The sequence below is a fragment of the Triturus cristatus genome, chromosome 4_1, assembly GCF_964204655.1.
Source record: "Triturus cristatus chromosome 4_1, aTriCri1.1, whole genome shotgun sequence".
Taxonomy (NCBI): domain Eukaryota; kingdom Metazoa; phylum Chordata; class Amphibia; order Caudata; family Salamandridae; genus Triturus; species Triturus cristatus.
Window position 1 is genome coordinate 1,132,936,567 of NC_140585.1, and position 14,398 is coordinate 1,132,950,964.

Sequence of the window (14,398 nt, forward strand, 5' to 3'; positions counted from 1 at the left end):
ACTGCAGCCTGCCAGTGCCCACTGCTAACCAGTCCGGGAGTCACACTGCGGTTCAGAACCGTTCGGTGCACCACCACGCCTAAAATAATCAGTTATTCCTCTGAGCCGGACTGCCCACGGCCCACCACGAGTAAACACGGTAAGAAAGATTGAAGGAACGGCATTTTTTTTGCCACTGGCACTACTGTGATACCGTGTGTCCGTGGTGCGGCCTGTGTTCGTGGCTGCCTATTGTCTCGTGACGTGTGCGGGAAATTATGTTTCACTTTCCCCAAAGATGATCACCCGTGCGGGAGTATGTACAAAGCAGTTTCAGAGCTAGAGGAAACCAACTTCGGACCCCATTATTGTTCACGAAATAATACAGAATAATCTTTCGGCAATGATGGGCTTCGATTATATACATAACGTGCCCTGAAACAATGGCTGCCGGCGGTGGTAGCTGAGGAAATCACCTGTACCGATTTCCGGCCTCTCGATTGTTATAAGGCGCGTTATATAATTAATTGAGTGATTGAATCTGCTCCTCGTAAATCGTTGCAGTGGGCGGGCCGAGATTTTGTACTTCCTCTGCTTTGTTGTAGACGTCATGTAATAAATGAAGTGACGAGTGCCTGGTTACTGTATGACTAGAAAAAACTGACTGGGGAACCGGAGAGGAAGGTCGTGGGTCTTAACCTGAATAAAACTTCAATTTTACTTCAAGAGGATATCATCTTTATTTCATATCCCAAACAGCCCTTTGCATGCAGTAACGTGTGGGCCCATGCTCACGAGGGAAAAAAACTGAATTACAAGCCCCTGAGTCCAACGTTCTGCACGGTATCAATTCAAGAATGCCTTAAACACCCACAACATTGTGGCCATACACAACTAGCCCAGCTCACCTGACAAAAACTGCAGATTTGATGCACGGCGAGCTTTTTGAGGCCCTTGGAAGGCGCCCCAAAGGAGCCACACACAAACATTTTTTTATAGCTTTCTTTGGGTTATTTGAGTATTATTGGGTTTTTTTTACATGTAAACTAAACGTCGATTTAACAGTCTAGGTTTTTATTTATAAGCATTTGCTACATAAAGAATCCATCATTATACATAACTGCTGGTAAACGTAGATAATCAGAAAGTAATAATACGTGAATTCATATTAATGCTACATTTATTATGTTATAGACGGTAATATGGAGTGTGTTCACAATCCTAAACTCACCTCATGACCGGGTCCAGGCGCTATAGACGGCAGCACTGGCTGAATTAGCGAAGAATATCGCATTCCTGAAGCGGCACAAGGGCGGAGGCGCTGCTGTCTAGGCGCTGGAGAGGAATCTAGGATATGTTGGAAGGAACCCATCACAGGTCATGTCTGGGGGTCTCGCGCCGGCCGCGGCTAATCCGCGCTGCCCCTAATCTGTACTAGATAGCGACTGTGTGCTGATTTAATTTTTTTAGCTTCAGGTAGATTGCGATGTTTTTGGGAGAGAATGATAAAAGGCTATTACAGCGCGATGTCAGAGAGACTAGAGACAGAAAGAGATATTTAAGAGCATTCTTTTCTTTCGTCACTTCATTAGGCAATGAAAATGTCTCTAGCCCATTATGATCAAAGCAAGACCTTGCCTGTGAATGACTTTTGACCATAATTATTAAAACTGCAGACACTTTTTTGTGGTTGGTCTCATCCCGGTTCTTGGTTGCTGCGCTGCACCTGTGTGTATTAAGGTCTCCGTCACAAAAAACACACCCCTTAAGGGGCACATTGGCAACAATGAAACGTAGGAATGTTGAGGACGCTAGCACAGTTACCTCTCTTTCTCTTTTGGGGGAGATTTCCATTCTCTTGTCTTCAAGGGAAAACGGTGTGCAGTGTGTGTATGCCATGGCACTGGCAGTGCCAGTGGAAACAAATGTGGGCCAAAAATACCTTATTTAGTGCAACTGAATTCATAAACAACATTCACACATTTATCACTGTAGTGCAGACATCAAACTGCTTGCCATTAAAACTCCGCACCCGAGTACTTGACACTTCACAGGTCTTTAAAAGACCATTTTATATGTTAACGAGGCTTTGTTTGTTTACCCCTTCATCGCCACATGGCAAAGGCCACAGTGTTCTGCTGCGTGGATATTTCTTTTTCTATGCAGCAGCGCAGGAGATAAGAAGTTTGTTTATTCCTATTCACCTTTCCTAACTCATGCAGCTGCGTATCACATCAGGCTGTGACACAAAGTTTGACTAATGGAGTACGAGTAGGTAAGAGAATGTGTTACTACTAGTTTTTCTTTTTAAAAGCTGCGCAGGCCCAGCAGGACACATACTTCGTGTGCGCTTCATTTAAACAGTTTTTAGCATTATCATGGCAGATGCAGGACAACAATAAGACAATACAAAATGCCCAGATAACGCTGGTGATTAACGATCCTGCCGGAGAGCAATCATTTGTCTGTTAGTAGTTTTTAAATGCAGATGAACTGTATTTTATGTGGAAGCTCAGTGGGTTACTTCCTTTGTCACAGAGATCCTTGTGTTACTTGCAGTTCAGAAGGTACAATCCTAACATAGGACAGTGACCAAAGAGCTGCATACAAACAGGAATGGTATAGTTAGAACTTCGCTTTCTTTTTTTGTGATATAGACAAGTTAGAACTTCCCCAGTCTTTCATTATTCTAATGTTGCCAAAATGAGTATGTTTGGGCAGATATACATTTTTATCAGTAAAGCTGACCCCCATTGAATACTCTTTAAATCCTAAGATTGTGTTTCACCAGCCCAAACCCTCGTAAAATTTCCGTCCCACAGGTATGGATGACACGTGATTCATACACCTTGTAATCCTCATTGGCTTATGTGACATTCCCTGTAGACTGATTTACATACTTGTATGATTCATTGTCTCCTGTATAATGTGTGCGTGGTGTAAAGTACTGACACACACTACACTGATATGAGTAGCGCTACACAACAAATGAAATGCATATGAGAGAGGGGCTACATAAAGATGAGGGGCACTGTTGGAGGGTGGCAGTGAGGGAATCTGAGGAAGAGGTCAATAGGGGGAGGGGCTATGGAGCGATGAGGGACACTGTTGGAGGGCGGCAGATTGCGAATCCGAGGAAGAGGTCATGGGGTGGAGGAGGGAGCGATGAGGGGCACTGCTGGAGGGTGGCAGTGAGGGAGTCTGAGGAGGAGGTCATGAGGGGGATGGGTTACAGAGAGATGAGGGACACTGGTGGAGGGTGGCAGTGAGGGAATCCGAGGAGGAGGTCATGAGGGGGAGGGGCTATGGGGAGATGAGGGGCACTTGTGGCAGTGAGGGAATCTGAGGAGGATGTCAATAGGGGGGGCATGGAGGGATGAGGGGCACTGTTGGAAGGTGGTAGTAAAGGTTATTTACGGAGAGAGAGGTTATTGGTGCGACGCCAAAAAAGACTTTCGCATTAGCGCTGAAGCCGGCCCTGTCATGGCCTTTCTGATTTTGTTTATTTAATTAGCAGTCGGGGTCATAAGGGCTACTGTGGAACATACTTTGAAGTTCGTGCTAATTATATTTACCACTATATTCAATGTTTTAAGTTTGAAGGTGATTTTACTATTGTTTTTACTGTGATAAACAAGCCTGTAAGGGAGTGCGTTGCAGAGTCCAGGGTCAGGGAGGTAGTAATGAAGAGGGATTCTCCCTGAAGGCTCGCACAGAGGGAGCCCGAGAAGTGTCACTTGCCTGATACTCCCACCTCATAAACCTCCTCTTCCCATCAAAGCTACTCAACTGTCCAAAGCATCAGCCGATATGCAGGTATTCTACCACAGCACTGGATAGAGCAGGAAGTTGAGGCAATTGGGGTTGGTGAGTTTAGGATTGTGGAAAGATTTGGTTCATACAGTTGAGTTCACCAACACCACTCAACAAGCAGTGGGCTTCTAAATGCTCCACTGCAACATACCACACTCTCACCACCTCCGCCGGAATGGGCAAGGCTCATTTGCTATGTTTGTCCTTAGTGTGTGTGATGTTTGCATTTTTCTCAATCTTATGACTTCATTCAGTGATGTAACATTGAGGGCAGCACCAACACTCTGAAAATTGTTCCAGCCCCACTGGCTTCGGTACCTTTCTTTGACATTTTCATGCTTTCTGGCCGGCTGGCCCGGGTGCCTTTGTGTGACGTTTCTATGGTTTCTGGCCTGGGTGCCTTTGTGTGACGGTTGCATGCTTTCTGTCCTGGCTCGGTGCCTTTGTTTAACATTTCTATGCTTTCTGGCCTGGGTGCCTTTGTGTGACATTTCCATGATTTCTGGCCTGGGTGCCTTTGTGTGACATTTCCATGTTTCCTTGTCTGAGTACTTATGAGTGTGAGATTTCCATGCTTTCTGGCCTGGGTGCTTATGTCAGGTCATCATTTATGATTTACTATGCTTTGAAAGTTGATACAGCTAAATATGTAATGGAAAATGTGTTGTGCACCATTTTGGTTTTTCTTTTTGCAAAATGTTTTTGATGGGAGAATTCCCCCATGCAAACACCTGTGGCAGTCATTACGCGTGCTGTGCTTGTGTGCTATGCACCATATGGGGGCTGGTGTAACAAAACTTGCCAGGGCTGCTTTGGGTTCCCAGTCCGGCCCTGAGTGTCAATTAATTAATTCATTTTTGTGAATCTCAGTGTGTAACTAACTCTGCACACTGCCACCTTACCCTGCTTTTGCTATACCAGAAGCCAAAGCTTAAAATTGAGGCAAACTGTATAGACTTTGTGTCTCTTTCGAGTGAGCGCTGCAGGGCAAGCAGGGGTATGATTTGGAAAAGGCCTGAATTTGGGTGGGCAAAGTAGGAGGAGGAGTATTGTCCTTTCCCCAAATTAGCACATAAAGCACTGGAATTGTCCCTTTTCAATGCATTAGTGATTTTATCTAATTTATTCCAAAATTGTGCTTTAAATGCACTGTTGATTTAATCTTTTTGAAAATGTTCACAGGGCAGGGGAACTTCCTGTCTAAACCTTACTATGAGGAAGGCAGGCTCCCTTGCTGAAATTCATCTGACTTTTCGCAGTGCCAGTTGACGACGTGGGTGGAGCTAATAGAGGAAGTGGGTGGAGCCAGTGGAGGAAGTGGGTGGAGCCAAAGAAAAAGTAGGTGTAGCCTCTGACAAAGATTTGAGCACCTGCACTTCAAATTTTACAAATTAAGCGAGACATGAACTAGTAAAGGTATTTGACCCAATGGCAGTGGCGGCTCCGAGAAGTAATGCTGTGGGGCTTTGAGGCGGGGCAGGGCTGGCTGGGGGTAGTGGAGTCCGACATACGACGGCAAAGGTGAACGTAAATAAATATCTGCCGTCGTATGTCAGACTCCACTACACCCCACCCAGCCCCCCACGCTTCACCGCCCCACAGCGTTACCTTTGCGAGCAGCTATAGAGCTATCTCATTCAGTACTGCAGTAACGTTACTTAAAGATTGTGTTGGAGGAGCTTAAGTTTCCCAACAAAAGATGGCAGCCAGTGAACTCCCCATTAACGTAGCTCCTATGCCAACACTGCTGTTCTTAGGACCCTGTTGTTTCACCTTGAACTCATTCTAAACACAAACCTTATGTACCGCAGTCACTTGAGCATACCTGGTAGTTGACTGCAGTTTCACGACTATGAGGTTGGGTTTAGAAGCGGAGGGCTTGAAGTCTGATGCGTCTACGTCACTCATATACAGCAGGTACCAGTCAGCTTTCTTTTGAAGGTAGTCTGCAAGATGTCTGACAGCCTCCAAGGCCACGGCAGGTAGCACTAAAGAGGACTCTGAAGAATGAAGAATTTCCTGCAATGAGAACATCCAAATGATTATTAGTTTACTTATGATTTCCCTGCTAATGGACTTCATAGTTGATTAGTAATTTATTTTTCTTCAGCACAATGTTTTATAAAGCATCATGAATAACTGTATATTTATGTTACAAATTAATTGTGCAACTGAGCATTCTTTAGACTGTGACCTATTAGAAACATTGTACTATCAATATTAAGAGCTGGTATAATACACCGGAATAGGCTGTGCATTGATGTTTGGTTTTGTGTTGTCTAACAGCTAACTTTGACACGATGGAACAAAACACCAGCCTCCATCAGTTTAAGAAGGACGTGCTGGTAATTGGTCTGGTGAGCAATGCCCTGATAAAGATCCATAAAATCTCTATCAACATCCTTAGAAATCCTACCTTTCCATGAGTGCCCCCATCTTCAATTACACCAGGACACCAGTGAGTGCGCCAATACTGCCTTTTGTTGCAGGTACAAAATCCCTCAAAACAAAATTCTAATATAATATTATAGCCCACTGCTGAGAGCTCTACTGGTTGGTTAAGGTCCTGAAACTAAGTTATAGGCCAGAGGGCGAGGGCCTATAAGGAGGGGAGGGGTCTTTCCCACTAGTATAGCCCAAGGCAGAAGAGCTATAAGGCTATTAGAACATTCCAACGCCTGAAGGCAGAATATTCTAAATTAAAGAGGGAGAAGCATAAAAACAGACTTTGTAATATTGGAGCAAAATGCATATGTCAGCCATTATTGGCTCGTTGTTTTACTGGGGCTCCCACAGTCCTAATGTTCTGATTAAAAATATAGACCTGGTAGACCAGTCATTGCAGTATCGTTCAACATTACATCCAAGTATGGGAAACACATGCTCTTGCAAATCAATATATTTTCCCACCAGCCCTCTGACACTTTCATGCAATTAACTGCTGTTGCCTTATTTGTTAAAGCACAGTGGCTTTTATACATATATCTCTGTGTACATTCTTTTGCTTTTTAAGCTTTTAATTTACTGCCCAATTCTGTATGTTGCCCAAGTGCTAAAAGTGACTTATTTGTTGGGTCTCTATGTATGGACTTTTTTTGCAAGCTAGTACTGGTCTAGTTCCCCTTGGATCTTAAATCATTGGCCTTCGTCATCTATGAGCTTATTTGATAATGTGACATTGGCTTTGTTCTTTTATGATCTTGTTTAGTAAACGTCCGTTAGCCTTGGTCCTGTAGAACTTTATTTGCTAGACTCTTGTTGGTCTTTTTTTTACCTTGTTTGGTGGGACCCAGTATGGCCCTGTTCCTCTACGAGTTTGTTTGGTAAAATCCCATAGGTCTTGTCCCTCTGTCTTTGTTTGGTAAAATCTGGTTACACTTATTCCCCTATGAATGTACTTGGTGATCACTTTTAATCTAATTGCTGTAGACACTTTTTTGGTATCCAGTTGGGTAAGCTCCCATTTGCCTTCTCCCTTTATCACCTTCCTTGTTAACTTCACAGCAGTCTTTTTTTCTTTAAGACCTTGTTTGACAATGTTCTGATTACTTTGTCCCTTAGGGACCTCTTTTGGTAAGCTTCCTCTATTGTTGACTTCACTGTAACCTAATTTGGTAAGCTCTGGGTGGGCGTGTTCCTCTACGCCCTTATTCTCATTCATTAATCTTTATTTCGATTTTGCTTAAACCATAAAAGATACATAAAAACAATTCATACACATTAATTAATGCACCACAATAAAAAAAATACAACCATTCCACAGACATCGCTTTAGACAAATGCAAACGCTAAGATAATCACAGTTTAAATAAAAACAAATAAAACCGGGAATCAATCTAACACATGTAAAAGTGTGATAAAAATGCTAAGCTTACAATCTGATATAATTGCACATTGAGGAGAACATAAAGTCCAGGTGGGTTTAAAAAGAGCGAGTATTTAAAAAGTATGCATGATAGGTACGGTCTTCGTACATAAAAGTCTAGACAACTAAGAACGTCAGTGCTTATGAACGAAGAAATCTGAGCAGCTGGAAAACAGAAAAGTGTAAGTGCTTAAAAAGTGCTTATGGGCTTCCCTAATACAAACATGACATACCCAACAATATATTCCACCTAGGTTCAGGGCGGCTCTAAAGTGCAGATGCAGAGAGAGCACACTGGAATTTAGAATTACACATAGGATTCAGGATGTTAAAACTTCAGTCCTTTTTTTCCTCTTATCATACCCACGGAAAACAGATATCTGCTGACACTTAAAACAATTTTCTGGGAGGTGTCAGTTTTTAATATTCTTGCTGCCTCAGAACAAGACCTAGATCCCTGATTTCGGCAGATTGGTTTAATCCATTTTTGCCTATGCATAACATAGGCTGGGCAGAAAAATAGTAAGAGTAAATCATTGTCTTGTGCATTGGATTGGCATAATACACAACAGTCCTCTTTTCTCTCATCTGCCATTAGTCCCCATTTTGATGTATTAAGGTTAGTTTGCAACACACCATAGCGAAATTTCATGTATAGGGGTTTTGCCAACTTTGGCTGTACTTCGTCCAGGTATTGTTAAAAAAACGGAGTTGGTTTCACATGAAGAAACTGGGCCGTTAATCTACCAATGTCTGGACTCTGGGAGACACTGTTTTGTATAAAGGCCCAAAACATATTTTTCAGTATTTTTTTGGAAGCTAATGTCAATAGAGTAGGTGTTTCCCAGAAATGCTTCAGCCCAAGTTTACAGAACCATGTGTGTACGTGCTTGACCCACTGGAGGCTAGTACCTCGATCAAACCTTAAGATCTCTTCTAGCCCTACTTTATAGCAAGCTAGTTCTGTTGTGGACCACAATCGCACCCAGAACAACAATGGTCTTAATATCGCCTCGTGATCGATGCGTTTAATGTTTAAGTCCATAACGATGGGAATTGTGGGTGTACGCACAGGGAGAAATAGCAACTTCCTGAAAAATGTGTTTTCTTCCCCCAAAAAAGTATTCCTACATGACGGCCCCCATAATTCCGCACCATAAAGGAATGCGCTTGTGCCCTATATTTGTACACCTCAAGTGCAGGGGACACTGCTTTAGTAATACTGCTCTTATGTTTTTTCAATATTGGTAGTGAATTTTGTAGCAGGATGCTCTTACTTTTGTGTAGATGAGGGTACCAAGTCATTTTAGTGTCAAGAGGAATGCCTAAATAATTAAAGTTCGGCCCATATTCTAGCTTCTGTTTTTGGACAGTTATGTTATTCTTGAACCATTTATGTGGATTAACTATCATGTATTTTGTTTTGCTAGAATTTATTTTTAGACCCTAAGAGTTACAATAGACACTAAAATGATCTAACAGGCATTGTAATCCCTTCAGTGTTTGGGACTCTAGGATGGTATCGTCCGCAAATAAAAGAGCTGGTACTGGCACCCCACCTAGTTTCGGTGAATCGTGTGCGCAACCCAGAAGATATTCTGGGGCATCATTAACATATAATGAAAATAGGGTGGGCGCCACCACACAGCTCTTTCTTACGCATCTTTTTACCGGGATAGCCTCAGTAAGCTCTTCCCTCGGACCACATTTAACTTTTGCATAGTTGTCATCATGCAGCCTTATTATTTGCACAAGGAGTTCCCCTGGTAAACCTTGATTTCTTAGGAAATCCCAAAGCAAATCTCTTGGAATTAGGTCGAAGTCGGCCTTAAGATCAATAAAAGTAATGTACAAGGGACCTTTTTTTTAAATCGTGTATTTCCAGCTCAGACCGAAAAACCTAAAAACCTGATCAATCGTACTAGTTCTAGCCTGGAATAGTGATAAAATATGATTCTCCTCAATCCAATCATTTAATTTTGCTTAAAATCTGCTTAGCATAAATCTTTTGCAAAGCATCAATTAAACTCATAGGCCGGTAATTTTCCGGATCCTGGCGTTACCTTTTTAAAAAGTTGTGATAATCTCAGCCCCCTTCCGCGACTCCGGAATTGGAGCGCCCGCCGCCACTGCATTGCAAAGAAAGTTAATGTTTGGCCCCCAGACCGCTTTTTTGTGCCTCAACAGGTCGCCTGGTATTTTGTCTGGACCCGGGGATTTCCCGGGTTTTACTGCCTCAAATGCTATAAGGGTATCCTCTAAACTGAAAGACAGTGGGGTTGTCACAGAAATTGTTTTTGACCCTGCTGGTTATTTATTCTATCAATTGTGGACCTTGAATATGTTGGACTTTTTCTGACATGGTGTTGATGGTTTTAGGACTCGGGGCACTTTAGCACTGCTGTCCAGTGTAAAGTGCATGTGCTCTCTGTGGTAAACATGGTACGATTGGTCTACGCCCGTTTGGCATATTTAATTTACCTGTCAGACCCTTGTAAAGTGGTATCTCATATACCCAGGACTGGTGAATTAAATGCTACTGGTGGTCTTGCAACGCTGATTGCACCACCCACCAAAGTAGCCTTTCAAACCTATCCCAGGCCTCTGTCATTGCAGGGCCTGTGCGCGCAGTGTTACTGCCGCTGTGACATGGCACCTAAAGTGTGTGCCATGTCTGTGACCCTCCTTTTACTACATGTCAGTCACCCCTAAGGTAGGCCCTAGCTACCCCTATGGGCTGGGTCCATTGTAGGTGAAAGGTAGGACATGTACCTTAAGTGTGTGAAATGTCCTGGTAGTGACAAACAGCCATTTTGGTTTCTCACTGCTATGGGGCTGCCCTCCCATAGGAATGCATTGGGGATTCCCTGATAAGTGTTTCAGTGGTAATTCCTGATATGCGACGAGCAGCATGGTCAAGTTTGGTATGTTTGGAATAGTAATAATAAATGCTATGCAATGGTGTGCGCAGATTTATTATCACTATTTTAGAAATGCCACTTCTAGATGTTGGCGTTTTTGTGTGCTATGTGTCTGCCTGCCTGATGTGGATTGCATGTCTGGCTTTGGAGTGGCAGGGGCTGTTGAGGTGTGTGTGGCTCCAGGAGGGGCAGGGTGAGTCAGCACTAGGCTGAATAGGGCATCTGCATTTGGAGTAGTGGGTGGAGTAGTTTCCTGACCCTGAATATACCTGTGCCTGCCTATGTGAATGCTGGCTCCACCCCCTTGTGGTGTGTCTGATGGCAGAGCCCCCATCTCACAAAGGAGGGTGTGAGTACTGTACACAAAGTGCTCGACACTCCCCAGAACCAGTTAGGACTGGTTCTCCCCAAGCCCTTTGCCGGGGCAGACAAAAAGAATGCTGATCTAAATATTGGGGCTGTAACCCCATGAATGGTGTGCTTTTTGTGGGTGCCGTTTGGTGCCTACTTGCGTCTGGCAGGCTGCTGGCCTGTCAGGAGGAACCACCACTGGGGATGGACTGCCTGCCTGTTGTGATGTTACTTACCTTATTGTCCTTCCCTGGTTGCTCTCCTATGTTAACTACCTTACATCGTGATGGAACGTTCAAGCTTCTGGGTTCTTTAGAATGTGAGACTGACGGCACTCGATCTTTGCCAGTTGCTGCTGGATCGTCAAGGTGGTCGGATGCCAGGTTATCTTCCTGAATAAATCTTCTTTCTTCAACGTCCAGTGCCTTTGAAGATTGTTTCCACCTTTCAACACAACAATTTTGGCGACGATTCTGGTCTTCCTCGGCGCTCCTGAATGTGACCTGGTGATCCATTCGCTGTCTTTTCTCTTGCTGGTTCCTGTTTGCTCTCACTTCGTTAGTGAGAGAAGTCTTTGTGAGATTTCTGGGATTCCTGCCATCTCTGCTGTTCTCTGGAGGTACTGTCTTTGCCATTTATTTCTAACTGAGAGGTGTTACTGGAGCCGCACGCTGGTAGTTAGTCACGCATATTTTCAAGCATCCAACCGCCTGCTCCATACGTCATCCTAGTGCTGGAACGCATTAGCACGTCATCCTGGAATGCACGGCGGAATCCCCGCACTCTTCACTGTGCGTGTTCTACTTACGCCGTGCGCAACATCGCACGTCAGTTACGTGCCTCCATTTTGGGGTTTTTTCTCCGTCTACCGGCATCTCATTAACGTGAGTTATTTTCACTTCATTTCTTCTCTACATCACCGCAGATCGACTTAGGCATCATTCTGGGCAAACGTCGCAGCGGTGATCTGCACACCGGTTCTATTGATTGGAACTTCTTCACTGGTGAGTTCGTTACTTCATTCCCAGCGCATCATCCTTGGTACAGTCCTGTGCAGTTCTTCGGTGATCTGCACACCTTCTTTTACCATTCTTTGGATTTGTACACCTGTGCACTTTGGATATTGACATAATTAATTGTCTTGTTTTCATTGAACCGTTTTTGCTATAGTTTCTCTCAGCATACCAGTACCTACATTCATATTTTGCTTGTTTAGTCATGTGTGATCCACACTCCAATGTTATTATGCCACCTTTGTTTTTACCTTTACCAGGTACTCCTACTATCATGTGGTAGGATTGGTTGGAAATGCTAGAGAATTATATTACAGCACTTGATGGTATTAATTTTTCACCTGCAAGAAAGAAGGCTCTACTACTTAGTGCTTTGGGAAGTGAAGGCCAATGAGTATTTAAGTATCTCCCTGTAGCCATGGATCCAAATGGTCAACCCATGGATAATGAATACAAAGAGGCCATCAAACGTCTTGAAACAAGGTTTGCTAAAGAAGTAAATTTAGTCATGGCAAGGTACACATTTTACACTCAACCTCAATCTGAGGGCGAGAGCATTGATGATTTTGTAGCCAGGTTACGTGAACTTTCAGTGAAATTACGTTTTGGGACAATGTCTGATGAATTAATTTGTGATCAACTCATAGTACAATGTCGTGACAGGAAGATACAAGAGAGACTTTGGGCCACTAAAGATCCCTCACTTAAAGTGGCCATCGATTTAGCCAAGGTAATTGAGGAATCACAGTAGTGTATTAAGGAATTAAGCAAGAGAGATAAACCCTTAAATGAGATTGCTAATGTTGAATTTAGCAAAGACAAAGATGTAGATGTCATTGCAGTTACAAAAAAAAGTGTAAAGAATGCGAATACCTTTGGTAACTTATCTAAACCAAGGAATAGGGAATGTTTGAGGTGTGGCAGCCAATACCATTTGGCAGATTACAAAAGTTTTTTGCTTTGGACCAAGTTTGCAGGAAGTGTGGTCGTAAAGGACAGTATGCACGCATGTGCAAATCGTTTGATACAGCTGATAAATCTAAGTCTAAAGTCAATGTGGTTCAATCGAGCTCTCTCCCTCATCAGACACTTAATCGGGTGTTAGTTTTAGAAGAAAGCACTGGTTGTTTTTGTGGAGAAGTCATTCAAGACGTACGTAGGATGACCAGACCAACTGCTGAATTTAATGTATGTGGTCAGAATGTTACTCTCATGGTAGACTCTGGGTTTATGTTCACAATTATACCGGAGTCTCTCTTTCATTCACTTTGGGAGGGTGTCACTCTTTTGAATAAGGACATCAATCCTGTTAGTTACCAGGGTGAGTCTATCGACATTTTGGGCTACATGTGTGGGCCCATTAAATTTGGTTCAAGGAGTACTCAAGGTAAAGTGTATATTGCTAAGGAAGGTCCACCAATAATTAGTTGGATGCATCAGTACGATTTACACATTATCATCAATCCGAGGTCTCCTAACCAAATTATGGTGGTTGAGGATGATATACAGATTGACCACATCTTGCAGGACGCACATAAAGTATTCGAGAATAGACTGGGCTGTGTGCAGGGGTATCTCCATAAAATAATTCTTAAGCCTGATGCTTGTCCAGTTCAGCACGAACTGAGGAAGGTACCTCTTTCTGTGAGAAAGGGACTCAAAGAGCTTCTTCAAGAAATGTTGGACTCAGGTGTCATAGAACCTGTAGAGGTGTCTTCTTGGATTTCGCCAGTGGTTTTGACACTCAAATCTAATGGCCGCTTGAGATTTTGCATCGATTTGAGATTACTCAACCGCGATATTGTCAAGGATACTTTTCCTTTGCCCAATATTAACGAGTTACTGCAGTCTGTGGGTGGTGGCAAATACTTCTCTAAAATAGATTTGAGAAGTGCTTATCACCAAATCAAATTATATCCCGACTCCAAGTCACTGACTGCTTTCATTACCACAGAGGGCACGTTTCAATTCACTCGCATGCCGTTCGGCTTAGCGTCGGCTGCAAGTGTTTTCCAGAGAATAATGTCCAACATGTTCAAGGGGCTGGAGGGAGTGGTGTACTTCCAAGACGACATTTTGGTCTCAGGAAGAACAGTAGAAGAGCACAATGCTCTCCTCAGACAAGTCCTTTGGAAACTTGAACAAGCAGGTTTAACGGTCAACAAGGAGAAATGCAAATTTTTGACTGATCAGGTCGAATACCTAGGGTATACCATCTCGAGTGGGGGGTTAGCTCCAAACCGTAATCTGTTAGAAGCTATTAAAGGTGCACCTTGTCCCAAAGACAAAGGTCAGCTCAGATCCTTCTTAGGCCTTGTGGAATATTATTCCAAATTTGTGAGAGCTTTTTCTGATATCTCGGAGACTTTGAGATGTCTTTTGCGTAAAGGGACTAAGTATGTGTGGGATAAAGCCCAGGAAGAGGCTTTTGTAAATTTTAAGAATAAGATCTGTGA

At 43.3% G+C, this 14,398-nt stretch overlaps 1 protein-coding gene across 1 annotated transcript in view; it reads right to left on the reverse strand.

Annotated features, from left to right (window-relative positions):
* The window catches only part of LOC146856150 (V-type proton ATPase subunit S1-like), a 296,718-nt gene that overhangs the window by 161,923 nt on the left and 120,397 nt on the right, over window positions 1-14,398 (reverse strand). The window contains exon 4 of the mRNA XM_085654192.1: window positions 5,618-5,811. Within this exon, the coding sequence (XP_085510318.1) occupies window positions 5,618-5,811 (194 nt within the window). The remainder of the gene's footprint in view (window positions 1-5,617; window positions 5,812-14,398) is intronic.